Source organism: Podarcis pityusensis, assembly GCF_964106645.2.
Source record: "Podarcis pityusensis genome assembly, chromosome: 1".
NCBI lineage: Eukaryota > Metazoa > Chordata > Lepidosauria > Squamata > Lacertidae > Podarcis > Podarcis pityusensis.
In genome coordinates this window covers 117,458,337-117,485,281 of record NC_138028.1, presented here as the reverse complement: position 1 = coordinate 117,485,281, position 26,945 = coordinate 117,458,337, and the positions used below count along the sequence as shown (strand labels likewise).

Genomic DNA, 26,945 nt, shown 5'->3' with positions numbered 1-26,945 from the left:
CTTCCAGGTTCAATGCTGTGCACATATGTGCAACTGCACACACATCAGTCACGCCTAAAACAACAGTTGCCTGTACTTCATTTTGCCTCCCATGTCTTTTTCCATTTACAAAGAACTAATACCACTTCTTCTAGTTCCAAAAAGTTATAGATCCACAATGTGAACAAGATGATGGGTATGAAACACAGAGTTAAAATGGTTAGCAAAAATACTATTATATGCTTAAGGTATGAGTATATTTCTGAGCTAGTAAGAAGGGGTACTTCAGATTGTGATGTGAGTTGTACACCCCCCCCCAAAGTGATCCAGTCCTTTTGGCCAAATACAAGTACCAAAAACATCAAAGGGCCCGGAGGATAACAATAGGCATCTGTTCCATAGTTCAATAACTAAAAATGATCACTAAAAATATTACGTTCTTTAATCAGTGGGTTGATAATATGGTAACACTTGCAACCTACGAATGGACTGCTTACAGACATAGACTCTGGTTGGATAAACATGACAATATTTGGAACGAATTTATACAAAATGTAACAGACTGCTAATATTTCTATTCATATTAGGATAATATCAAAACTATAAAAGAATGTATGGGTTAGGGTATTTTTTGTATATATTCATATAATGTTTACCACCTTTACACAGTTCTGTGTTTTGTTCTTTTTCCTTTTCTTGTGTATCATTTTACTGCTTTATATTTGATTTTTTTTAATGATAAAATATAAATTAATAAATGCAACCCCCCCCCTATTTTAAACCCCCTAAAAACATTACGTTGTCTTTCTAACTATATAGTATATATGGTTATAGAAGGAATATCCAGCTGATGGCCTTTAGGTCCATTTCCCGTCCATTCTCATATTTGCTTATGGCTTGACCACAGCTGTCCCCCTCCCCAAGCTATTTTGCTTAAGGAGCAAAGCAAAACTGGCTCAGAACCTGCTGCTTCACTCAGCCAGCAACCTCCCCAACCCCCTCAACTGGGAAATATATCGCTATATATTCACAGAAACATTCACAAGCCACAGAAGTATTTTGGCTCAGCCGGCACCAGGTCCTCATCCTTCAGGACTATATTCTCTGCAGTCAAATTGCTGAGGCAGGGCAACAACCGCTTCTGAGAAGGGATGCCTCAAGTCCCCAAGGACTTGAACAATTTGGGCTATCCACTCCTTGCCCCCACCATAGCATTAATCGACAAAAAATGGACCAAGTCACTAAAGAAAGGAGTGATGAACTTGGAGAGCTGAGTCACAGGACAAGGGAAATCACAACACCTATAGCAAGAGTGCAAAATGATGCCATGCTTTCCGGGACAATCCTGTGTAACAAGTTTGAATAGTTGTTCCTAAATAGTCTCAAATATTTTAAAGCCTTCATAGTTTACCAAAATGTTCCAATAATCGACCCAATAATTTCAACATGTTAAGTAGATTCATTACCACCATTTGGAAGTCTGCTCTTCCTCCAAGGAGCTTGGGGCAATTTACATGTACCCCCAACCACCCGACGAAGTAGGTAAGGTTGAGAGAAAATTTGCTCAAGGCTACCCACTAAGCTGTAGAATTGAGCTCTTTATTCAATGCACCATACTGTTGATAGTGATTGTTAATGTTCTCTCCAGTGATATAATAAAATACATATTTAAAGTATAATTAGAAATGATGAAGTACATTGATAGTCATTCAATTTGTATTTGCAATATTGCTGAAACACTGACGACATTCTAATCCTGAACAGCAAAGGCATCTTTTTAGTATAAAAAATATGTATACCCTTCAAAATAAATCCCCATCACATCTGTCAGAATTGGTAGGAATAGATCACTCCATCACGAGTTCACAGAAACAAGAGGATATATTGTAGAAACAATTTATGAAAAAGTCAGATCCATATTTCATATCTGCCACAAAACCTCATCAGAGTAATAACCCTCCTTCTCCTGGGTGTTATCTTACCATCTGCTGCTCTATTACTTATCTTTATTTTGCAACTAATTAACAGCATAATCTTCTAAATTCAGCAAGTTAATTATCATTATTGTGGTCTTTGCAGCATCATCAGTCCTTATGAAGTCTTGTCTCTCCCCTCCCCCCAGAGAATCTATGAAAATGAAGTAGGTTGGGAGAGGGTCTGTTTCTTTAGAGCAGGCTCATTAGGTGTTTGCTGATTAGCTCGGCATGCAGAGAGGCAGGTCAGGAGAATTCTGCCGAACACAAGGTCCCATGCCGAGCTCAACAAAGTTAATGTGAGTTTCTGAACATTTGCCAGGCTGCCCTCTGTCAACTCTCAGTGGTTACCCCTGCAGAAAGCCTACTGGCTACCCACTATGCTTCAGGTATTTCTCAGTTTGTTTAAAAAAAAAATGTACGCGGAAAACTCCAGAGAGCATCACTTACAATATGTATTTTTTAAAGAGGCAAGGCAATCCTAATTCAGAGGGTCTTATTTGTTTTTATGTAGAATGATTTGTTAACTCTGAACTTGCTACAAATATAACATCTCAGATGCTTTCTGAAACAAAATCGAAGACGACCATTAAATGAATTCACCCCCAATCTCTCATTTGAAGACACTTGTATCTATTATTTATGTACTGCCATTAGCATGCATTCCAATCTACAGAGTACAAAGGAACAGGTACTTGTCCCAGGGAGGCTGCAATAGAAAATTCAACAAAGGAGCAACGAAGAAGCTGGATCCAGAGAAACTGTGACTGAAGGGAGTTGGTGGAAGGTGACTTTCTTGCCCCCTTCTCCCACCTACAGCTCCACAAGCTGCCTGAAACGTCTCTCTTTAGGGTTAGGGGAACCTGCTAAATGGGGTGGGCTCGAGTGTGGGGGTTAACAGGGACTGATCACTCAAAATGAGGCAAGGCACCTTCTGTGAGCAGCAGCTCGGCTCTTGGATGATTTCTGACAATCTTCCCCTTCCCCCTCGGTCTCTCAAGATATACACAGGAAGGAGCGTAACACAGACATTTTAGAGGTAATAATGAAGCTCTGTATCATCATCTAATGAATTTCTGCTTCAAGTTTTGTAATTCTAATAATATTATGTTCAAAGACTATATATGATGGCTAAGGGCACCCTACCCTCAAATATAAGTCAAGCATCACCAGAGCTCTAAACGTTGATATGTTATATGTAGGTACTGAAATGCTGTTATTTTTCCATAAGTGCTTAGTGCGTACTGACTAAAATTGCGATTCAATCCCCTACAGCTTCAACTGAACTTGTTTGCCGGTGCATGCATGTTTGCAGTCGTTTGTTAATATCCCTGACATGTTTCAGTAGGAACTGTTTTACAAATTATTTTTCTGTATTTTCTTGTTATTTTATACCAGTGTTTCTCAAACCTGGATCTCCAGCTGCTGTTGGACTACAACTCCCATCATCCCTAGCCAGCAGAACTAGTGGTCAGGGATGATGGGAGTTGTAGTCCAAAAAACAGCTGGGGGCCCAAGTTTGAGAAACACTGTGCTATACTGTATGACACCCTGAACATTTTTAAAATTGAAAAATGGGGTAAAATCTATGTTACACAAACATAATTTGCAATTTCAACCTTTGTTGAAAGTTGGTCAACCAAAGCCTAACTAAATGGAATCAGATTCCCCCCTCCCCCTATTTCAGTATACAGGGCCTTTCCTATTTACTACTGGCATCACTAATTCTCATATATATATATACATATATATATATATATATATATATAGTCTTTGGATTAAATGTAAGACAGTGGTAATTATGTAAACATTAACAAGTATGGAAAGTAAGACACAGAAGTATCTCTCTCTCTCTCTGTGTGTGTGTGTGTGTGTGTATGTATATATATATATGCATTCACAACTTAGGAATATAGAGGAATCTACTTTTCAGCATGATCTGCCATGTAAGTTGTGTAATTCCAAGCTGGCAACACTATGAAATGCCACTAGAGAGCACAAAGAAGATTTAAATGCAAGACAAACACTCCAGGCGGGGCATGTAATTATAAGGTATATAATGGGCAGAAGGGTATTCTTTTAGATGAATGCAGGATAGGCATATCAGACAAATTAATTACTGCTCTCATTTCTAAATTTCTCATTTCTCAGGGTGAGAGAAAGGAAAAAGGAATTTTCAGTCATGATGTATGCAGACATTGACTAGGATTTAACGTATAAAATATGCTGAGCTAAGCAATAAAAATATTTGTACTGTCATACGTAATGTTAGAAGTGAAAGCATCTCATAATCAGTAAATTAGTACTGGTGGAATAAAAATGGAGATTTTAAAATGTGAGTGGGTTTTAAAACTTGAGATACCCCCCCAAGTGATCCTCTAAACCTTTGAGACATTCCCAAACCATGCATTAATCAACAGAAGCATTTTCTAATTATGTCATCTGAACTGAAGCAATTATTAACATTGCTGAAGAGGTAATAAATTCTAACTGGTTCATTAAGGGTTGCCATATTCCCTACAGTGAAAATCCGGACATTTTTGGGAACATCTCCCCCCACTCCCCATTAATTTTTTAGGTTCTTTAAAGGCTTTTTAAAGCTTGGTTTTTAAAAAATTGCTCTGCTTGCCATACGTCTGGGTTTTCACTGACATTTTGTCAATTTGGCAAAAATCCGCCCAAACGCCATTTTCCGAGCCCGATTCCTGGGAAAACCCAGACGTATGGCAATCCTAGGTTCACAGCTCTAATATATATATATAAGGAACGATTAATATACTTGCATTTGAAACTCAAAGGGTGATAGTCCTACATTTTTACTGAACCTATACAAAAATCAGAACAGTACTCATGCTCCTTTGTCTTCTTCTCCAGGATAAATCCAGTCAGATACAGTTCCTCAGATTGTGTCCAGGCCCTGCAGCTCTCTCTGCATCCAAGAAACAAGGTTTTGATGGCTACTTTTTAAAAAATATCCATCACCTCACTGAAAGAAACAGTTGAAATGCAAATATTCACCAAATTTTATCAACTAAGGAGACTGCTAAAACTTAAACAGCTATTTCTCCTGTGCTTTCTCAAGATGTGCTTCTTTTATATTTGTATAACAAAAAACGTTTGCCATGTTGCACATATAAAGGTCCACAACACGCTGCTACATTGTTTTTCTTTTCTGACACATAAATTCTACAAAAGTATTCCGAGTAATTCCATGTCAGATAACGCTAAACTACAAACACCAGTCCTGAGTTAACAAAGTTCCAATATGACTGCTATTCCTCTCACACATCTTTTAAGAGTTAAAATCCTGGTTCAGACAAAATGGGAGGAATGTAGCCTTAAGGAGACAACTCTGATAGCGCAAACATTTCTGCTTGCCTGATTGAACAATCTGTGCTGTTTGAGGGGTCCTTTCAATCCCCCTTCAGCCAATTGTTGGGGGGGGGAAGAGGCAGTGGGGGGGGGGGAGCCCCGCTGTAATAGTGGAAGTCATTGCACAGGCTTCTGCTAGCAGCCAGGTTAGCAGAATTGAGCCCAGCAAAGTTTGCTACAATATAGAGCAGCGGTTCTCAACCTGTGGGTCCCCAGATGTTGTTGAACTACAACTCCCATCACCCCTAGCTAGCAAGGCCAGAGCTCAGGGATGATGGGAGTTGTAGTCCAACAACATCTGGGGACCCACAGGTTGAGAACCGCTGATATAGAGGATTTCTTCCACTTCTCCCTTTTCACATGGGGAAGTTGAAAGGTTATACTTTGCAGAGTTGGAAAACTTATATTTTGAGTAAATGAATTTCCTGTTTTCGTCTGAACTCAAGAAACTAGCTTATTCTAACTATGACTTGCTAACAAATCAGGATCAAACGACATTTGCTATCCTGGTTTGTTTTAAGTAGTCACCGTTAAAATAAGGCAGGGCCTCCCAAGATTGAACGTAACAGGAATTGATGGTTTCCCTAAAGTGAAAGTGAACACTTTCAACCTGCTGCTCTTGAGGGCAAAGATGAGAGGGTGTCTGTGAGCCTGAGCCACTTATTCACAACACCAAACAACAGTGTATTATTACATACAAACTCTGGCAATTTCTTGGCTAATTCTCATAAAAGACATTTTCCTGATAATGCTTTAGTTGCTCTTGTAATTTTATCTTTTCTTAACAAAGGGTATTTATATATCATCCTTTCAATAACACACTGGCTTAACAATAACGTAATACTTCTATACATGAGTACATATTCATGGGCAGAGCTTATTTCATTTTAGGTCTGCAACAGGGAGAATCTAAGAATGATAGCCAGATGCAGCATCCCACTTACACAACCAACTTTCACTAGCACAAAATAGATTTATTCATCCTCCCTCCCTCCCTGCCACAGCCCCTGCAGTTACCCAGATGTGCTCTGGAGGCCATCTGAGGGTTGTAGGAAGGAGGAAAGGAAGTCCTGCCATGCCCACCGGTGCAACATTGTACTTATCAAAACTTTCATTTCTATGCAGTATAAAATTAGCAGCCCATGCTGATTTCAAAAAATATCCATGACATTCTTTATTACTATGTATCCTTGACTTTGTGAAAGGTCACCACTGAATTTCATCTGCTATACACCAGCAGCGTTCATCTTAAACACCTACAGTGATACAGTTTCATTCTAATTTCATTGCAGAAGGAATGTAGCTCAGTGGTAGAGCATCTGCTGTGTAATCATGATGTTCCAGGTTTAATTCCCAGAAACTCCAGGTAGCACTGGGAACGTCCCCCATCTGAAACCCTAGAGAGTCATGGCCGGTCAGTGAAGACAACAGTGAACTAGATGGATTCAATATTAGGCAGTTTTCTACGTTTCAACTGGCCACAACATGTGCATGTTACCCCTGCAATGTTGAACGCAAAGCAGGTATGCAAGGTCCCTTTCCAATATAACCATGACATCATCGGTCTCCTAAAATGCTTCATGTTGGGAATTAACCAATTTAAAATGAGGTACCCTCTCTCTAGCTACCAGGTAGATTTAGTAGTCTCTGTTAATGCATGCATTTTTCTGCTACTGCATTTCTACAATCAATGGAACAAGTAGTCTCTCTCTTTCCTCTCTGCCTTTGATTTTCTATCCCAATGCCACCCCCCTCCTTCCCAGTCAAACAGTTAGCATTTTGCATCCACTGAGCATACTCAGTCCTGGTTTTTTGTTTGGTTCTCTAAGGTTTTGCCTCCTGCCAAAGATCTTTTGGTCTTTTGAAAACCTCAGGGTTTCCCTGAACATGCCAATACCCCCTTCTTGCGTGTAGGTGGTGCCGTTTTGGATACATAAGGATAGGCACTTGAGCGAATGAATTTGCTATTAGTATAGATGCTAAACAAAGGCAATTAAATAAAGAATTCATTGGAAGCACTAATTTATGCACCATAAGGAAGCCAATGATTGATTTAAGCAATAAAAATATGATTCTGTAATTGTATAATTTACAGAGGTATCTTTTAACACCCTGTTTGATACCACAAATTAGGTAATTTTAATTGCCACTTCCCATGGTTCCTTTTCACTTGATAAGCAGAGTAGGGAGATCAGAATGTAGCAGACTTCCAGGCAATCCAAAAATTTGCGATTACCATTGAATGTCTTCAGAATTCTCCCAACCGTTCTACTATTCACTAACAATGGCTGTAATCGGGTGCCACACTAAAATGTGGTTTAGTGTGGAGTGGGCAAACTGTTTTTCTATTAAAGGCCACATTCCATTGAGGGTCATTTCTTAGAGCCTGTATGTGGACAGTGGACAGGATCAATTGTGGGCAACCCTTTTCTCTCTTCTCCTTTTTCTGCTGCCCCTTTTCAGCAGGCTGCCAGAGGAGAAACGGATTGCTCTTGCCACAGGGCTAATTGCTTCCATAGTCTCTCCCCCACTCTTCCATCCGTTCCTCCCCCCATGAAATTAGGCAAAAAATTGAACTAAATTAGGTCAAAGGGTGCCCATCCATGGTTCAACAAGACATGAGTGAATCTAGCTGCTCCAGGCTCACTTACTCCTTGCACAAAGCTGGGAGGAGACATTTGGGAGCTTTCATTTCTTGTTTGGATTAACTGAGCATGCTGTATCCTGTGACTATAACTTCAGAAGTCATGTTTTGAAATTACCATGTACTGTGCCAGGTTTAGTTTCAAATTAGTCTGGACAATGTAAGAAGCCCTGGTTAAGCAAAAGCAAAACATGAATGCTTCCAAGCTCCTCCTCCTACTGTGTGGGAAGATTGGGGGAGGGAGGTCAGGAGGAGGCAAGATCCATTAATGTCTTGCCATTGTTTAGTAACATTAGTATGACGTCTGAACTCAGCCATTGTTTCTGGCCATAGGGGTCTTTTCAGTGATTCTCTACAATGGGTGGAAATTCAAACTGCTGAACAGTATCTAAGCTAAGAAAGGGAATTTTTAGTCACTTGTATAGTGCATTCAGTGCATTAATGCGGAGCGGAACTATTAACTTGTAAATCGTACATTGGCCCACTCTACAGAAAGTTCCACTAATGTAGAATTTGTGATGGCATTACGTGATAACAAATGATAAATACTTTGAATGTTACAAAATGCTGTATAATTGTTAGGTATTATTTACTCTTGCTGTGGTTGTTATTAAGTAGTCTTTTCTCAATGTCCTGCTTTCCAAAATGCAATAGTACTGTACAACACACAAAGACAGTCACATAGCTAATTTCTTTGGGACTGAAAGTACAGTTCTTCTATATGTATGTAAAACAAAATTAGGTTGTATATAAAACAAAATAAATAAAAACCAAACATATTATTGGATTTTCTGGTTCACTTTCTATATTATACCTAAATTCATCTTATTGAAAAACTTACCAATTTTGCCTCTGACTGCACAGGTTGAGGAGATGAAGGTCCTGGAATTCCTGGGATACTAGGCACCATGGTGACAGGTCTAACAAGCTGTTCAATATAATCAAGAATTAATACACAACTAAAAGCACATTCTACTTTATAACAGCTAAGGAGCCTGTCTTTTCCACTAAAAGATTGCTCATTGAGCTATTTTAGTGCCAACTTTTTGAGGCCATTGTCTGAGATTGTGTGTAGTTCACAAGGAGGGTCTTCTCAGTGGTGGCTCAACTGTGGATACCCTGTGGATATTTGTCAGGAGCCAACACTACTACCATCCAGGTGCCAAATTAAGAAGGCTCTTATTCATCTAGGTGAGCTCCCGTTGCTCGGTCCCTGCTCCTGCCAACCTAGCAGTTCGAAAGCACATCAAAGTGCAAGTAGATAAATAGGTACCGCTCCGGCGGGAAGGTAAACAGCGTTTCCGTGCGCTGCTCTGGTTTGCCAGAAGCGGCTTAGTCATGCTGGCCACATGACCTGGAAGCCGTACGCCGGCTCCCTCGGCCAATAAAGCGAGATGAGCACCGCAACCCCAGAGTCGATCATGACTGGACCTAATGGTCAGGGGTCCCTTTGCCTTTAAGACCCCATCAAAAATCATTTTTAAAAAATTATTATATAAAAATAATATTGACTGTTGTTGCAAGTCCTCTGCTGTGGCCACCTAAGGCCCTGCTAAACACACACACACACATTTTTTAAAAGTTTTTTTTTTAACTACAGAATATGCTTCCACAGGTTCCCTACTGTGATACCACATTTCTTGGTCGCCCCTATTTCTCTTTTTTCTGCAGTGACAATTTTTGTGACACCCTGAATTTAATAATGCATAATTAATGATTAAAAACGACTGAAAATAGCTGAGGGGAAAGATTTTTGGAAGGTAGCCATGGGAACCACAGTTCTCACCACATCCACTTTTATAGTTCAACCACATCCACTTTGACATGCAGTCCCAGGAACAGTGAAGTTCAGTTTCCTATGCTCTCAATTGTTTACTCTCCTGGGAACATGCCTGGGATTGGCTTCAGTCCCCCAACGGTCAGCATGCTGTGGATCTCTGACCACCTGCCATCCTCCTGACTGGCTTCTACCACTCATTATCTTCTGGATCAAGAGCTACTAGAGTCACAGCTGTTTCCAAGAATTAGCATTTGAGGACTGGGACTTTTCAAAAGTCTGGGAGAACGTGTGTATGCCGTATAGACACATACTTACTGGAACTGCCGTTGGGACATGCACGTTAGAATTTGTGATCGCGGCAGGAATAGCGACAGGCATGGTTTGTCCATTAGGAAGGTGCAACAGCAGTGGGAAGGGACCTGGCACCGGTCTAAGAAAACAAATGGAAAAAGAAAAACACTTATGGGACAAAGTACATTGCATGTTTCATTCATCTTTGGCAGTATGTATATTATTGATATGCCTATTTAAAGGCGGGATCCATAGATAGAGGAGACTGCATTTCTGTTTGCCTGACAGAACCATCACTGCCTCCTTCCCCTGCCCCCCAAACAATGTTCTGGGGGCTCTCCTGACTACAGAGAGAGGATATGGAAGAGGCGCATGGGAATCCCTGTTGCACTAGCAGGAGTCCTTGCACTGGCTTCTGCTAGAGGAACAGGTTAGTTGAATCTGGCCCAAATTTTGGAACCAGACTTGCCTTACGTTGGACCAAGAACCGGAAGCTTCTGCTGAAGGAAGGGGGTAGGTGGTTTTCATTAAGTCACCCTTCCCCTGGCAATCCAAGCATCATCTCCCATACTGTTTCAGAGGGAGAAAGAGATATTGTCAAAAATCATATCCCCACCTCCAGTTGAAGCTTTTCATGAGTAGAGATCAACTCACAGGAACTCAAGATCCAAGCCAGAGAGATTATGACTTATCCAAGACCAAGAGTGTTGCTAGGTCCCCGATATTGTTCCATATATATATATATATATATATATATATATTTAAGAACCACAAACACACCTTATGAAGATATTTCACTAGTTGTAAATATATAGAAAACTTACACTATTGGCCTGTTGGAGGAGGGAGCCTGGGTTATGACAGTGCTGGAAGTCGGTGAAGGTATGGCTTGCTGAATAATGACACTTGAGTCAGAACTTGCAAGCAACACATTAGGAACCTGTAGAGAAGCTGGACGAACAATTGTGGACGTAGGCTGGGCAGTCTGCTGCAGTGACACTTCCTACAGGAAACAGGAAACCATTTATTAACATTAGTTTTACCATTCAGTTTTTCCTCTATGGATAATAGAAACATCCACTTGTATCTGTATTGGATTTGATATTGTTTTTTATATATGCAACTGCTTTATTTTATATGCAGCAAGCAATTGTTTATGTCATGTTTCTGTTGTATTGTGAAATTGCTTCATAGAAAGCAATTCATAAATAAGGAAATCTGTGTAGATGTGGCTGCCAAGTGCAGGAGTTCCTCAATTTAGCCTCTCCTAACATGGGTGCATTCACATCAGCCTCTGTCGCTGTATCAATGTGCAATACTGGCATTGACTTTCCATGTGGATCTCTAGACTGTAATCTCCTTGAGATCATGGCAGGGAAGACTGCATGACAACTGCTTGGGAGCAAGTTGTGTATGCTTTAGAAATGTTCGCAATAATACTGTACTTTAATAATAATTCAGAACAACAAACTTTGCCCTTTAGATGGCCAGACATAGAGGCTTTAGTAAACTGCATGAGTTGGGACTCTCTTGTGTTCAGACTATTGAAGTGCTGTAATTAATAACACAGGGGGACACAGGATGAGCAAAAATGTTTGAAGCTCTTAAGTTTCTTGAACTTACTGGTACAGACCACGCTTCTAAATCATGAGAAATTACTACCTTTTCGTCACTGGTAGTGGACTCTGGATGAGGTAAAGGACTATCCTGGTGAGTTGTCTCAACAACAGAAGGCTCTTCAATCTTATTTCGTATAATTGGTGTTGCGAGAGGCGATAAATCTAGAGGCATCTAGAAGAATTATCAGGTAGATGCATTTTAAAATCTGAGCAGGACTCTCTTCAAAGAGTAGGCAATTTACAGTGATGCTAATATCCTGGCCAGCATTATTGTCATCTCTTTTTAGACAGTGTTGGCAGTAATAGCTAATGAAAGGAAATTACATTCTGCCACACTTTCCCTCGTTAAAAAAATATTACTCACGTTACAAGCAAGAGGAGTTCATCCCTGGCAAACAACACAAAGCAGATGCCAGTTAGGACACTTTTATACTTTTATTTCCTTTTTCAAGCAAAGTAGCAATAAATGACAGTAAGTATTTTGATGTCATTTGGAATTATTCCTAGCACCCCATATATGAGAGTACAGTCTAGTTTGCACATCATGTTAAACCATAGTGCCTGCTTTCCTCCTCCTGTCTTCCACCAGCTGGGAGGAAACATTGGCTTAGCATTATGTGTAAAGGTGTGTACTTAGTTTAGAGCTTGTGTTTGTAGAAATAAACCATGAGCGCTGGTCCACACACAATACTAATCCAGTACTGTGGTTTGTTGCCTCCCACATGGGAAAGTCATAAACAGGAAAAGAGCAAAGCTGGCACAATTGAGAAGCATGCATCAGCATGACACTTGTTCACATTATAGAGTTGTGGTTTTTTTTTAATGTGATTGACTTGTCAGGACAGATTGACAGAAAGGTTACTTCACAGAATACTTCCTCCAAGTGTGGTTTCTATATATTTCTAAAATATAAGGATTAACAAGAATGACATTTTTTCTACCGGTGAAAGAGTCCTAGTGGTGAAGGGAACCCAAACAATTGGTAGTCTACACAGCGATTTAGCTCTGATCATCTTTATAAACATACTTTTTTAATATCATCTTCAGAAGCTTTTTTGAATTCATTTTCAAAAGGACTTGCAAGCTCATTGAATAAACCAACTTCTTCACAATTCTTCAGGAATCGAGTTGGCGTTGGAGTCTGATCTAAAATTTAAAAATATATATATATATGTGATTTTCCCAATTATTTATTGGCTTTTATACATATTTTCAAATTGATGTCAATTTCTATGTTTCAAGCTCTCTAAAATTTGCAACTGATCCTGACCAGGAGTGCAGTATAATTAAAGGTTTCACTGTTAATGTATCATTTAATGAAAAACAATGCTGCCTTTTTGCCAAATCTTTCCTTTTAAAACCAGTACTGTATCACCAATACACACAACACAATCAGAAGGCGAAACAATGCAAATTCTATGTGTGTTTGGTTTGCAAAAGTCTTAGAAACCTTACAAACTGGGCAACAAGAAATCACATATTTTAAAAGAGAGATATTCCTTGAATTTTTGTTGCTGCTATGGCTGAATGTATGTTTTTCCTGTTCTTAATCAGCCTGCCTGTGGACAGCTGGGGGGGGGAAGAGTATGATAATGCATTGAAAAGTCTAGATTAAGGTGTTTTAAAATGGCATACAGCTGTAGGGATGTGCCTGCCTCCCTGAATATACAGAAGAAATCGGGGAACAATTTAAATCGGTAGCATTTAAGCTTGAAAATTATCTCTTAATCTTTAGTTTATGAATAAAACAGCTGGAGCTAAAAAAAAAATTAAGCATAAGGATTACTTTAACTTTAAAAACAAAACAAAACAAAACAAAACAAAACAAAACAAAACAAAACAAAACAAAACAGTATTGCACCTTGGCTGCGATTCTTCACCCATTTGCCAAGGAATAATTTCCATTCATCCAAACAGCACTTATTCTAAAGCAAGTGAGAAGATGATTGCAACCAGAGCAAAACATTCTAATGAGAATGAACTTTAATTTCAACCATAATTGTTTAACTAATAGACAATAAAATACTATCCCAACACACAATAAACTTGCATTGTGGGATTAACAAAGGAATAATAGTGATCACTACATAATGGCTGAAATTTAAAGATAAAGGGAAAAATACTGAGGAAATCATGGCATTCTGTTGCTTGTGCTTTATGCAACATCTAAAAATTAAAGATGTGTACAGAAATCAAGATACATATTATTCACAGAGTAGTGACCTGATACTTTTCATATAGTACTTACATTGCCTGCAAAGGATCAATACTACACACAACTCCACTGTAGCCAATACAGTAGAAAAGTGTATGATGTACTTTATTGCAATTCACAGTATCTGCCTATCAGGTGTTGGCTTCCATGAAAAATCAATGCCTTGGGTCCAGAGAAGAGCAAGAAGAATTCTATGTGTCTAGTAACAAGGGAGAATTGGCAAAACTTGTATAGAGCCTTGTGAGTACATGTGTCTTTCTGCTCATGTAAGGCACTTTTGGATGCAACCCATTACTAAACTGGTAATTACTTCTGGTGAAGAACCATTGTTTCAGGAAAAAGTAGTGGGTAAATGTTATTAGCATGCACTTTTAATAGGCTAATCCTTAAAATGTAATTCCCTAGAGTCAAGCAAGGGTTGCTTTCAGACCCTCCTCTTCATTCTTTATGTTTAACAAAACGTTATCTTTATTTACTATCCAGCCAGAATTTTTTAAAAGAGGGGGTTGAGATGAAAAGATCACCAGAGAGGAAGGAACTGCAAAAGAAATTGAAAGATCAGAGGGTATATACTTTGACCAACTGCTTTTGAGATCAAAAATATTTTATGCTATAGCTAAATTTATACGGAGAAGCAAAATGACCGATAAATATTTATCCAATAAACATTTACAAATATATGACATTGATTTAACTAGGATGGTGCATGTAAGTGTTTTCTATCATCAGTGCCTTACTCTAATTGCCAGGTATGATTTGCTATGACAACCCTTACAAATAGAATTTCAGTTTAATTGGACTGCTCATTACTTAATAGTAAAAGCCAGAAGATTAATTTTATAAAAGTAAAGTAAAGTAAAGTAAAGTAAAGGACAACACAGTTTACAAATTCATTTCATAAGGAATCTTTTGATGTTGCTTCTGATGAGCCTAGAGATTTTGAGTCATATACAGAAAATACACAAAATGTGTGCACATTCCAAAAGAAAGATGGATTAATAGAAACATATACTAACCAGCTACAATGACACTGTCATTACGAGCTGGACCAAATTTCAGTGTCATCTCATGTTTATGTTTATGGACAGCCAAATGATCCTCGTTGGTAAAACGCTGTGGCAAAAAGTTTTAAAATATAGTTATAAATTTTAATTTCAACTAAAGTGATAACAACATGGAAAATCATTTTCATAACAGGTTAAAAGCCATTAGCAAGATGTTAACAGCTGATTTTTTTTTTTAAAATTAAAGTCTGGATGGTACAGTAGGAAAATGATAAAAGTAAGCTTCATTGGACAAAAAGGTTGTGTGTTTTTTAAAAAAAAATAAACTGCAAGATATCCTCAACATTTAAATAGCACCAGCATAAATACTAAGAGGTCAATACCAACTTTTGACAAAGGTTTCACTCCACTATAACCTTGTTTTGATGAGCAGCTGAATAATAATATCAATACTGTAGTTGCTCAGGCAGACTCACAATGGGATTGTCTGTATACAAAGTGACTCAATTAATGACAGAACATTATTCAAGGGAATGCTAGAGAGGGGGGAATATGCCTTTTCTTTAAAATCTCTTATGCCAAACTCCCAAGCCTATTTTTGTACTTGGCAAAGCTTAACTGACACTTTGGGGTTTCTTTAGTGCAGCTTCTGAGAAACAAACTTTTAAAAAATTCAAGTGCAAATGCAGGTGCACGCCCCACTGGAAGCTGGAGATTATACATAATACAGCAGTGCTGCCATTGTATTTTTCAGAATATAAAATTGCTGTTTCCCAAAAATGAAACGCTTGGGGGGGGGGGGAGTAGCCTGCAAGACTCAAAGAAAACACGCAGAAATAACTGATCATTTCTGAATGTTTTTTTTCCTGACATACCTACTCTTTTCTCACACTTGTTAATAGTCCAGAAAAAGAATGATTTACAAAGGTGAAACTAGTGTACCCAATTTTAAAACATTGACTATTAATTTGCTCCTAAGCTACTACATTACAATGTATTGGCTAAGGCTCCATCAGTATAGCTGGCCATGAGTGCTGCTGAACTTCACCCTACACCCTTTTCACGAACTGGCTGATCTGTTTTAAATCTAGCACTGACCTGTATTATTCTTGCAATGGACTTGACTTGGCATGGCCAGAAACCTTTCTCTGCTGTCAAAGGGCTTAAAGCAGACCACAAGTACAACAGCCCTATTGGCTGTGATTGTCTATTTTGCATGTCACATTAAACCATAGTTTGAAAACAAACTGATGTGTGCTACTCTCCTGCTCCTGCTGCCACTGTGGATGAAACAAGCCAGAGCCTGGCTTGTCATGTTGTCCCAATCTGAGCTTGTGGTTTGTTTCCTTCACAAAAACTGCAAGTGGTAAACCACTGTGATACAGTTTTATGATACATAAATATTTTAACAAATAAATAAACAGGAACAAACCATGGCTACTGTTCGTGGTAGCCAGCTGAGCAGCACAACAATAGTTTACTCTCTCTCTCTGTGTAACATTGATATTTAATTAAATCAGTTTTAAACACAGAACTCAGTGGAAAACACATTGCAGAACTGCTACTACAAACAGCCTTAAGAACCATGCTGATGTTGTTCTAAAGTGACTTCAGGGCTGAGAGAGAAGTTTCAAATGCAGAAAGAAGTAGCTAAATCAGTCTAAAGGTTAAGAAGTTGCTTTTTTTCAAAATCAAAGAAACTACATTTAATTTGCTGTTGAAGCTGATTATACCCAAAATAGATTCTACCACTGTAACAGCCATTCCATTACAAGGAACACTGACCATGCAACATGAGCTTCCACTAGGATGCAGTAAAATGTTTTTATGCACTGGGCTCATCTGCATGTCCTCAAAACTTGGTTTTAACTTGCCTGTTTCTGCCTTTTTGGGGCATGAACCACATGATGTTTCCCCTCTCCTGTTCACATTTTGGATGTCCTGCAGCAAAAACTTGCTTTTTTTCCCTATCCGAGAGTATCACAAACAGTTTTTCATCACATGCCAATATAATATGCCCATGAAGCACATTAGGCATATACCGTTTCTTGCCTTGTCTCAGATTTCCTTGCTGTGCCCACAACCACGTCACATAGACTTTGCCCCTCCCTGTCTCGTTTTTCTTCTGCTTCTGCCCATTTCGGGGTGCAACTTTCTATCCTTTACAGGTGGATTTACCTGGGAGGGAGCTCCTTTGCACTCAATATGAGTAGGAGTGCCTGACTGTGTTGTTAGCACACCAAACCCAAAGCCCTATCCTCACTCCCTACTTGTCCAACTTGCAAGAGCTCTCCTGCTCACTCATTGCTTCGAAGTGTGTTCAATGGAACTTACTCCCAGGTAAATGGTTCCAGCCATAGCAAGGGGAGCAAAAACTGGACTGCAACAATAATCCACCATCTCCTCTCAACTTTCTTATGGCTCTTCTTGGAGAACAAACTTGCAGTAGAGTAGCGCAGCCACCCACAAAAACCCCTTTCCCCAAAGCTATTTGCGGGCAAACACACATCTACCGTATTTTTCGCCCCATAGGGCGCACCGGCCCATAGGACGCACCTAGTTTTTTGGGGGGGAAATAAAGAAATTTTTTTTTATTCCCCCCCCCCCCCAGGTGCGGGGCTGGGGCGGGGGAAGCCCGAGCTTCCCCCGACCCCAGCCCCCAGAACAGGCTGCTATCCACTAGCGAAGTCACGCAGCTCTCCAACGGCTTGTGGATAGCTTCCTGAAGCCTGGAGAGCGAGAGGGGTCGGTGCGCACTGACCCCTCTCACTCTCCAGGCTTCAGCGAAAGCCTGCATTCGCCCCATAGGACGCACACACATTTCCCCTTCATTTTTGGAGGGGAAAAAGTGTGTCCTATAGGGCGAAAAATACGGTACTTAGTACTAAGTCCTACTGAATTCAGTGGGGCCTACTTCCATGTAAGTGATGCTCGGATCTCAGCTTTCGCAAGGGAGTGAAAGATGGATTGGAGCACTGAACTTACAGTCATACCTCGGGTTGCGAACGTGATACGTGTGGGAGGCACGTTCGCAACCTGCACCGTTTGCAGCCTGAAGTGCCGCGTCTGCGCACGTGTATGATGCGATTCGGCGCTTCTGCGCATAACGTCATTTTGTGCTTCTGCGCATGTGCTGAAACCCGGAAGTAACCCATTCCAGTACTTCCAGGTTTGGCGCGGCCCGCAACCCGAAAACGCGCAACCCACAGTGTTAATAACACGAGGTATGACTGTATTTTCTCTCTTTCTCTCCCCTACTCCTGGCTTTGGGCTGGAACAAACCACACTTCTTTTTCCACCTCCCCTACATCCTTTTCACAAGAATTTAGGATGTATTTATCTGGGAGTCTGTCCTATTGAATTCAATGGGTTGTGTTTCTGAATAGACACATGTGGGATTGCACTGTAAAAAACTCAAAATTCTGTCCTTGTCATGCCCCATCAAAGCCTCACGAAGGGAAAGTTCAGAAGCAGATGAAACATCCATTATAGCTGCTCTGGGGAAAACAAGGCTTCATACTGTATAAGTGCTGATAGTAGGGTGAGGTAGAGATGTGCATCACTGAAATGCATTGCTAACAACGATGTTTAGTCAGAGTGCAGCAGTAATCAAACGATGTTATGGAAGTACTGAAAAAGAAAATGTAGGGTGCATGTTTCCCCCTAATTTCTGCTGCAAACAGTGACAGAAAGGAGTGTCCTCAACTTTATATGTTAATGACAAGGGTTCTGTGGGTGGAGTTTTCAACATGAAAGTAGATCTGAGAAACAAATGAGGAGAATGCATAGTCCTCATACAGGGAAATATGAAATCAGTTGATAAACAGCAGTGGTATAGAACCACAGAGACTATGATGCACAAACAATGCATGAAACGGATTTGGAAAACATGGGGTTTTCAAAGGCTGTGTAGAAGATCCCTCCTTGAATCCCTCCTTGAATCAAGAGCTCTCATGAAAGTAGTTATTAATGTGTGATGTTTGAAGCTATGCAGCTTTCATTGCTGGATTGGGGTGTGGTGTTCAGTACAGTGAGTAACACCACCACACAATGTTCATTTGGAGGCTGTGGTGACAGAGTTCTCTGCTGCCCATCCCAAATAAGCAACGTTGGCTTTCAGAGCTTACAGTGCCATCCATTTAAACAAGTAGTTGAACATGTGCAGCAAAGAAGCATGCAGAGCTTGACTGTTACAGATCTTTAGGCAATGAGTAAAAATGTTCTTAGGACTCAAACTGAAATGTAAACTACTTCCTCTGATTTAACAAATGTTTCTCTGTTAACTAACACAGATAGTTTTAACATGTATTACCTGTCCACATCCAGGGGCAGTACATAAAAAGGGTTTGTCATCACTCATATTCCACAGGTCCTTGTATTACCTACATTGAAATAACAAACATATCCAGTGAGTCAGGGCAATTGCTCTAAGTCAACAAACTAACATCCTCCACAAATGCAAGAAGGAAGTCAGTGTGTTTTGGTATTTCCCCCCTTATAAAATGTCTCTTTATGACCAAGTCTCAAACGTAGCAGTATTTCAACAAACACTTTAACAGTTTTTAAGGTGGGCTTCCAAAATCATATGAGGAACACCATGAAAGTCAAATAGTTTATGGTATTTATGTCTCGCAGATCTGAAACTGAATCTGACACATTCCTCTGCATGGCAAGCTGGGAAACATTTCTGCAAAATATAAGATATCCAACTGTGGTGGCCCACTCGCACAAATGAGACTTCTCCTGCTCTCTACAGCCCCCACATGCCTCCAAATCTGCTATGGAGGGTTGGGAAACCTCTGGAAAAGGTGGGGGAAGGAAGACAGGAAGGGGAACTCCCATTGTGTCTGCTGGCACAATGTTGGAACTTGCTCACAAAAGCTGTGTTGTAAAACAAAATATAAATGTATTAAAACATGCACGTATATATATACCTGGCAGATTTCACATGTAAGCCAAATTTCATAAGGTAAACGATTTATTATAGCCTCCTTTTCATGACAGTGGTTCTGCAAATCAAGAAGGGAAAGTCAATTATTAAATTATCTCTTTTTTACCATATCTTAAATGGTTGGAGTGGATGCACCCGATTTCCATGGGAATGGTATATTCTGCTTCAGTGCCTGTACCTTAACTCTGGAATCAAACATTCTCTAATAAAAAGATTGTCCTTACCAAATTTATTTTCCCAACAACATTATGAGGTAGATTAGACTAGAGGTGGGTTCATGAAATAATTCTGCCCCAGTAAATACTGTTGACAATCCCTGGGGTATGATGGATATAGGCAAACATGATGAACTAGATGAATGTGAATATGGAAAGCAGTAAATTCTATTATCATGATGGCACTTCCTCCAGCTTGCAATCATAGAACCTTTGATGGCAAAATCCATAAAAGCCTTGTTTACACATTATGCTTGCCCATGTAAACATGAACCTGGAGAAAGTCAAATCTACTCATAGGGAATAAAATGTATACTCTGGACTTATCCTTAAAGATAGTTATAAGTCTCAGCAAGCTTCCTATTTGAACTATCCAATCTCATCTCCTACCCCAACACTATCCAGAGCAGGGGTCAGCCAACTTTTCCGCCAGCGGGCTGGATCGCCCATGCGCAGGAACGTGCACACCGGTACGCATGCACACCCCGCTCTTTCCCCGCTGGCTTTCGGAGCCATGGCAGGGGAGCTGTTGTTATCTGCAGCTTCCAGTTGGCTGGAGGAGCTTCCTGCAGCCAATAGGAAGCCGTGGCTGCATCCTGGAAGTCAGTCCCCGCACAAGCTAAACTGGTGCTCCGCGCTGGTTTAGCTCCGAATGGGGACTGACCAAGCAGACGCCAAGGGCTGGGGACCAGTTTAACGACCCCCTTGGGCCATATGCGGCCTGCGGACCGTAGTTTGGCGACCCCTGATCCAGATGAAGAGTATCACTCTGTTCCTAAGAAATTAAGGTGTTATCCAATTCTATCCCTTGCAGATCAGTTATACAATGCCAGTATTTATCTGGATTTGACATATAAAATGCATGAAGCCAACAGTTCTTGATACAATAGCAAAATTATTAATTTGTATAATTACAGTACATATTTGTAGAAGCACTGAAAAGTTGTTCTTTTCAGATGAACCAAAACAGAGAAGGGAGATAGGTAAAATCTGTCTCAAGTTACAGTACATGTGACAGCAGCAGGCTAGCATGTCTAAGTCTGTTTTGCTTATACAAGTAGCAAGCCCAACTGGCAGAAAAAGCGGGGAAAGGAAGGTAAGCAGCTGGGTAGTATGTAGTTCTCACCTACATACTTCCATATACTCTTAAATATGGACTTGATGAATAGTTGGGAGATAAATGGCTTAAACATCCAGATCTGCCAATGTCATGTGCAATTTGAACCTTGGTATAATTATAAAAAGAAGTTTATAAAGGTGACCAAGACAACAAGGAAGCCAAGCCAAAAAAGCTTTATAGTAATCCCTTTTTATAACCAGAACAAAAACCTATTTTTATCCTGGTTATATAATGCATTAAAATTTTCATCAGTATTTAAGCTCTAACGAACTTGAGTTTTTAATACAGCAGCCACACTTTTTCCCTTGACTGTATTAAGCCTTCATTGGGGAGGAGGACTGAGCAGTGTAAGGAAAGGCCTAGTATTCTAATGAATTATGGGTGTTGCTCAGCAGCGACTCCCAAGACTACCCTAGCCATCAGGGGAAGCTGTGCCATTTTGCTAGCGGCATTCCCTCCTTCCCCCTTTGTTTTGACAGCTGGGGGAGGCTTGGGAGTAGTGGGCGGGTGGTGCACCGCATATCCGCCATGGGTGGCTCACACCGCCCCCATGGGCAGCTCGCTCTGCCCCTGGCTGCAGGGAGCGTGCACCGCTCCGTGCACCCGAGCGGCTATCTTGTGCCTGGGAGGACACCCTCTGTACCTTGCCCCCTTGGGAGCGCACCCGCCCTGGACAGTGCGGGCATATGTTCCGCCGCCACCTCCACTTGTGCATCAGAACCACCTTCCTTCCTTTTCCACTTCAGTTCAACACACTCTCCCAAATTCTATTTTCGTTCTACCAACAGGATTGTTCAATGGATCTATAGTCTGCTATTAATAGGAGCTCTTTCATTTGCAGAAGTCATACTCAGGATACAAATCACTATCTGTGACTTTGGTTAACCAATGCAGCATCAACTGTATTGCTTTCAATGGGCAGAATTCACCTAACAAGTCCTGTCAGCAGAAGCCCTGAATAAGGACTTCCTCTTGCTGATGAGGCCTCCCCCAAACGTGTGTTCCCCACAATTGGCTTGGGGCAGATTAGGAGACCTCCTGTAACAGTTTGCAGTGGGAGGGTAGGGGGATCATTCTGCCTTGCAAACTGAAATGCTTGCGCTGATGGAACGTTCAACATAGTGTGATAGAGAAATCCTCCTGAAGATAGAACAAGCTGCTTTAGTAATCCATGCCTGCTATTGAAAAAGCCAATGTCCAAAGTCTAAAATGTGCCATGAAATCCCCAAAGGCATAAGCACAGTAAAAGTGATTTTTAAAAACTATTTTAAGAAGAAATATTGATCTATAAAGAAACTGTTAAGTTACTTTCTAACAAAGAACAATTAGAGGCTCTCCAGCAAAATGGCAAGTTCTATTCCAGCACTGGTGAAAGCCAATTGCTACATAATATTATAAATCCTGATATTAAGGCAATTTGAGAGTGGGTTAGTAACTGTTGTTCTCATGTTGCAACTCATTCAGGAGTTCTTAAATTCCCCCCCGACATGTGTTCTTAAAGAAGATAAAGGAACAAGAACAAAAAGTACAGCCCCTTCCACACGTAAAATGACTAGCTATCCAGTTATCACATCATATTAAACCACAGTTTATTTTAAATTATGACTTAATGTTAATGAACAACATATTACTGCACAGTGCTCAAAAGTCCTCACTTCACTTCTCTACTCCAGGGGAGAAGCAAACCCGAGGATGGCTTAGAATGAAATGCTAAGAAGCAAACTATAAGCTAGCTAGTACAAGTGAACAACTCTTTCTTTCACATCACTGGATAGTGCCCCTGAGCCAAGCAATAGCACAATGACCACCATAAAAGCAAACACAAAGGCACTGCAAAAGAAACAGAGGTAGGCGATATTTCAAAGCAGAGGTAGGCGATATTTTAGTGAACAAGGAGAAGATAACAGGAGCAGTATCCATGCATAGCCTGCTCTTTTAATTTCTTTATTTCTAATGGTTTTTATTAAAGATTTTCTTGGGTAACAAAAAGGTATTTCACTGCATGAAGGGCAAATAATGGCACCTCAAGTCCAGATGGTATTTTATGGTATTACTAAAAAAAAAAAAAAAAAAAAGTGGTGTTATGAGCCATTAAACCTCAAAAATATACTTTTCCCAAAAGATTTCCACAATTTTGGCCACTAGTATACAAATTATTCAGATACTCTGAAAGGAGGGAAATTTCTGTATTTATAAATCACTGCTTCTTCAACAAACACACTATATATTTATATCCACTTCTGGTAAGATACTTTGAGAAATACATCTGTTATTAAATTTCGCTTTCAGTTTAAGTGCATTCCTAAAGACACTACTAAAGAAATGTCATAATTAAGGGAAGCCATTCTGAACAGTTTCTTACTACTACACAAGGAGTGCATATGAAAGTATTTTCATCTACCGATACACTAGAATATTGACAATAACTGGGGAATTGCAAACTGCAATAGGTCAGTGGTTTTCAAGTTTTCTGCCTTCAGGGACTTTTTCTATATCAACTTGTCTAACTAGGGAACCTCTGGACATTTCTGAAAATCCTAGGGCTCTTGGGCCTTGCTGTCACCCCATCTGAACCATACACCCTAAAACACAGACAACATTCTCTTGGGGTTGGGCATTGCAAGAGATGTATGAGTAGTGGCTGCCAAGCCACCTTTCAGCAAAACTTTTTTGCCTTTAGCATTCTTCGCATTCACAAACTGCTAATAAGCTCTTTAAGCCTCAGGTTCTCCCAGAACATTGTTTGAAAATCAATGAAGTGGATTATCACATAATTTTTAAGCAAAACTCTTTCAAGGCTCAGCAAATGTTATAAACTTTAGCTTTATATCTTAACATACAGTTTTCCAAGTATCAATACTTTTGTTAATGCTGGCTTCCCCACTTTGGTGTGCTAGATATTTTGGAGTATACAACTCTCATCACCCCCAGCCACCATAACCAACAGTCAAGGATTATAGAAACTGTAATCTAGCAACTTCTAGAGGGCACCAGGTTGGGGAACGGTGCTCTTAGCTAAAACTAATTGTTTTCACAAGGAAGCTATGTTGGTCTACTGCAGCAAAAACAAAGAGTACTGTGTCACCCAGAGGACTTAAACAAATATTATGGTATATGCTTTAATGGGATAGAGTCCACTTGTTCTGATGCATGAAGTACTGTCCTGATTATTTATTTTATGCACACCCACATGTACATTTGAGGGTGGGACCAGATTGTAAACAGTAAGGAAAATTGGAAAGCAAAGGCAGAAATAATTATGCTATTAACAGTGACCATTCACAAAGCAGTGTTGATAACACAAACACTGTTGTGGCATTGATAAGTTAATCAACAGGTATAATAAAAACCTGCCACCCTAATTCATGCTACAAGTGATAGAACTGAACCTCCTGATAAAATTTGGCAGACTGTCACTTTGTTCAGCAACAGTCATTCCCCCGTCCTCCTCCCAAATGACTGGGAGGATTTCAGAAGCCCTTGCTTCTACTTTTGATTAATTGAGGTTTGCCATGTCATCTGCACCAACAACGTGTGCAAGTTCCTCTAGTGGCTTATATGACCACAGTTATAACAACTTCAGGTGTTATTGTGCTACATGAATTTGATAAAGTACAGTGGTACCTCGGGTTACAGACACTTCAGGTTACAGACTCCGCTAACCCAGAAATAGTACCTCAGGTTAAGAACTTTGCTTCAGGATGAGAACAGAAATTGCGCGGTGGCGGTGCAGCAGCAGCAGGAGGCCCCATTAGCTAAAGTGGTACCTCAGGTTAAGAACAGTTTCAGGTTAAGAACCGACCTCCAGAATGAAATAAGTTCTTAACCCAAGGTACCACTGTATTCAATTAGTTACAAAACCTCTTGCCATGATAAACTGCTTGTTTCTGGCAGGGTTTCTAAAACCTTTTAAGCCAAGACATCCCTCTAAACTTGCTCTTGCTACTTCCATGAACATGCCCAGCACCAAGTATTTGTTCCCATATAAACACACAAGGAGAAATTTTCCTTAATTATGTGACATGCAAACCTGCTGCTGCGCAAAAGTACCTGCTTCCTGAAACATGTTGTCCCCATCAGCCCAATCATCTCATGCAAGGCTGTCTTGCTTCTTCCCTAGAGACATAGAATCATAGAATCATAGAGTTGGAAGAGACCACAAGGGCCATCGAGTCCAACCCCCTGCCAAGCAGGAAACACCATCAGAGCACTCCTGACATATGGTTGTCAAGCCTCTGCTTAAAGACCGCCAAAGGAGGAGACTCCACCACACTCCTTGGCAGCAAATTCCACTGTCAAACAGCTCTTACTGTCAGGAAGTTCTTCCTAATGTTTAGGTGGAATCTTCTTTCTTGTAGTTTGGATCCATTGCTCCGTGTCTGCTTCTCTGGAGCAGCAGAAAACAACCTTTCTCCCTCCTCTATGTGACATCCTTTTATATATTTGAACATGGCTATCATATCACCCCTTAACCTCCTCTTCTCCAGGCTAAACATGCCCAGCTCCCTTAGCCGTTCCTCATAAGGCATCGTTTCCAGGCCTTTGACCATTTTGGTTGCCCTCCTCTGGACACGTTCCAGTTTGTCAGTGTCCTTCTTGAACTGTGGTGCCCAGAACTGGACACAGTACTCCAGGTGAGGTCTGACCAGAGCAGAATACAGTGGCACTATTACTTCCCTTGATCTAGATGCTATACTCCTGTTGATGCAGCTCAGAATTGCATTGGCTTTTTTAGCTGCCGCGTCACACTGTTGACTCATGTCAAGTTTGTGGTCAACCAAGACTCCTAGATCCTTTTCACATGTACTGCTCTCAAGCCAGGTGTCACCCATCTTGTATTTGTGCCTCTCATTTTTTTTGCCCAAGTGCAATACTTTACATTTCTCCCTGTTAAAATTCATCTTGTTTGTTTTTGCCCAGTTCTCTAATCTGTCAAGGTTGTTTTGAAGTGTGATCCTGTCCTCTGGGGTGTTAGCCACCCCTCCCAGTTTGGTGTCATCTGCAAATTTGATCAGGATGCCCTTGAGTCCATCATCAGTGAATGCAATTCCAGAATTCTGCTAGGATGTATTAATCTGCTTGGCTCAGGATCCTCTGCGTCTCTGAAACTTTAAACACACCCGCACTCTTCTGTGTCAACAATCCCAGTTTGAGAATCTACTGATTCTCTTGATTTACAGAATTATATATATCTACAGAATGCATCTTGGCCACCCAATCAGAATGATCAGCATGCTTTATAACGTAACAATCACCTTACACTTTAGAGAACACTAAATAATTGTGTATGTGTTCTGTGTGTTCGTTCCATAGTTAGTTTATGCTGCTACTAAAAAAAGCAGCTTTGAAATTATAGAAAACTCTCATCCCATAATCATCTACCACAAGCCAATGGGAACAAGGAGGTGGGTTATCTTAATGGAAAAACTGAAGACAGAATTCTACAATTCAATAAAGATATTCCTATACTCCAGAATCATATACCCAAGAAAATTCCTCAGAGATTTAACAGGAGAGGCAGAATTAGTTATTTTATATAAAGAGCAATGGGGAAAAGAATGTACACAAATACACCTGACCTAAAACGCATCATAGTGGTAATGAAGCAACTTACAGAAGAAGTTTGTTCTGAGATACCAAGGTTGTAAAACTTTAAACAACTCAAATATGCTGTATTATGCTAACTTCACACAATAAAAACCAGATGCTTTGCATATTCTAAGTCAGAAGGCAAGGCATGTCATTCTCTTACTGCTCTACAGGAAGCAAATGTTCTTTGGCT

The 26,945-nt window shown here is 40.2% G+C and overlaps 1 protein-coding gene across 4 annotated transcripts in view; it reads right to left on the bottom strand.

Moving 5' to 3' along the window:
* Positions 1-26,945, bottom strand: part of ATF2 (activating transcription factor 2) — a 39,280-nt gene that overhangs the window by 10,724 nt on the left and 1,611 nt on the right. For 2 of the 4 annotated variants that reach the window (XM_080971527.1, XM_080971528.1), the window contains exons 2-9: positions 19,812-19,886; positions 19,190-19,259; positions 14,890-14,986; positions 12,686-12,804; positions 11,702-11,830; positions 10,864-11,042; positions 10,064-10,178; positions 8,810-8,896 (exon numbers count right to left, since the gene is read on the bottom strand). In XM_080971527.1, coding sequence (XP_080827653.1) covers positions 8,810-8,896; positions 10,064-10,178; positions 10,864-11,042; positions 11,702-11,830; positions 12,686-12,804; positions 14,890-14,986; positions 19,190-19,237 — 774 coding nt within the window. In that variant the 5' untranslated portion in view covers positions 19,238-19,259; positions 19,812-19,886. The remainder of the gene's footprint in view (positions 1-8,809; positions 8,897-10,063; positions 10,179-10,863; positions 11,043-11,701; positions 11,831-12,685; positions 12,805-14,889; positions 14,987-19,189; positions 19,260-19,811; positions 19,887-26,945) is intronic. The other 2 variants (XM_080971529.1, XM_080971530.1) reach the window with 1 other exon arrangement.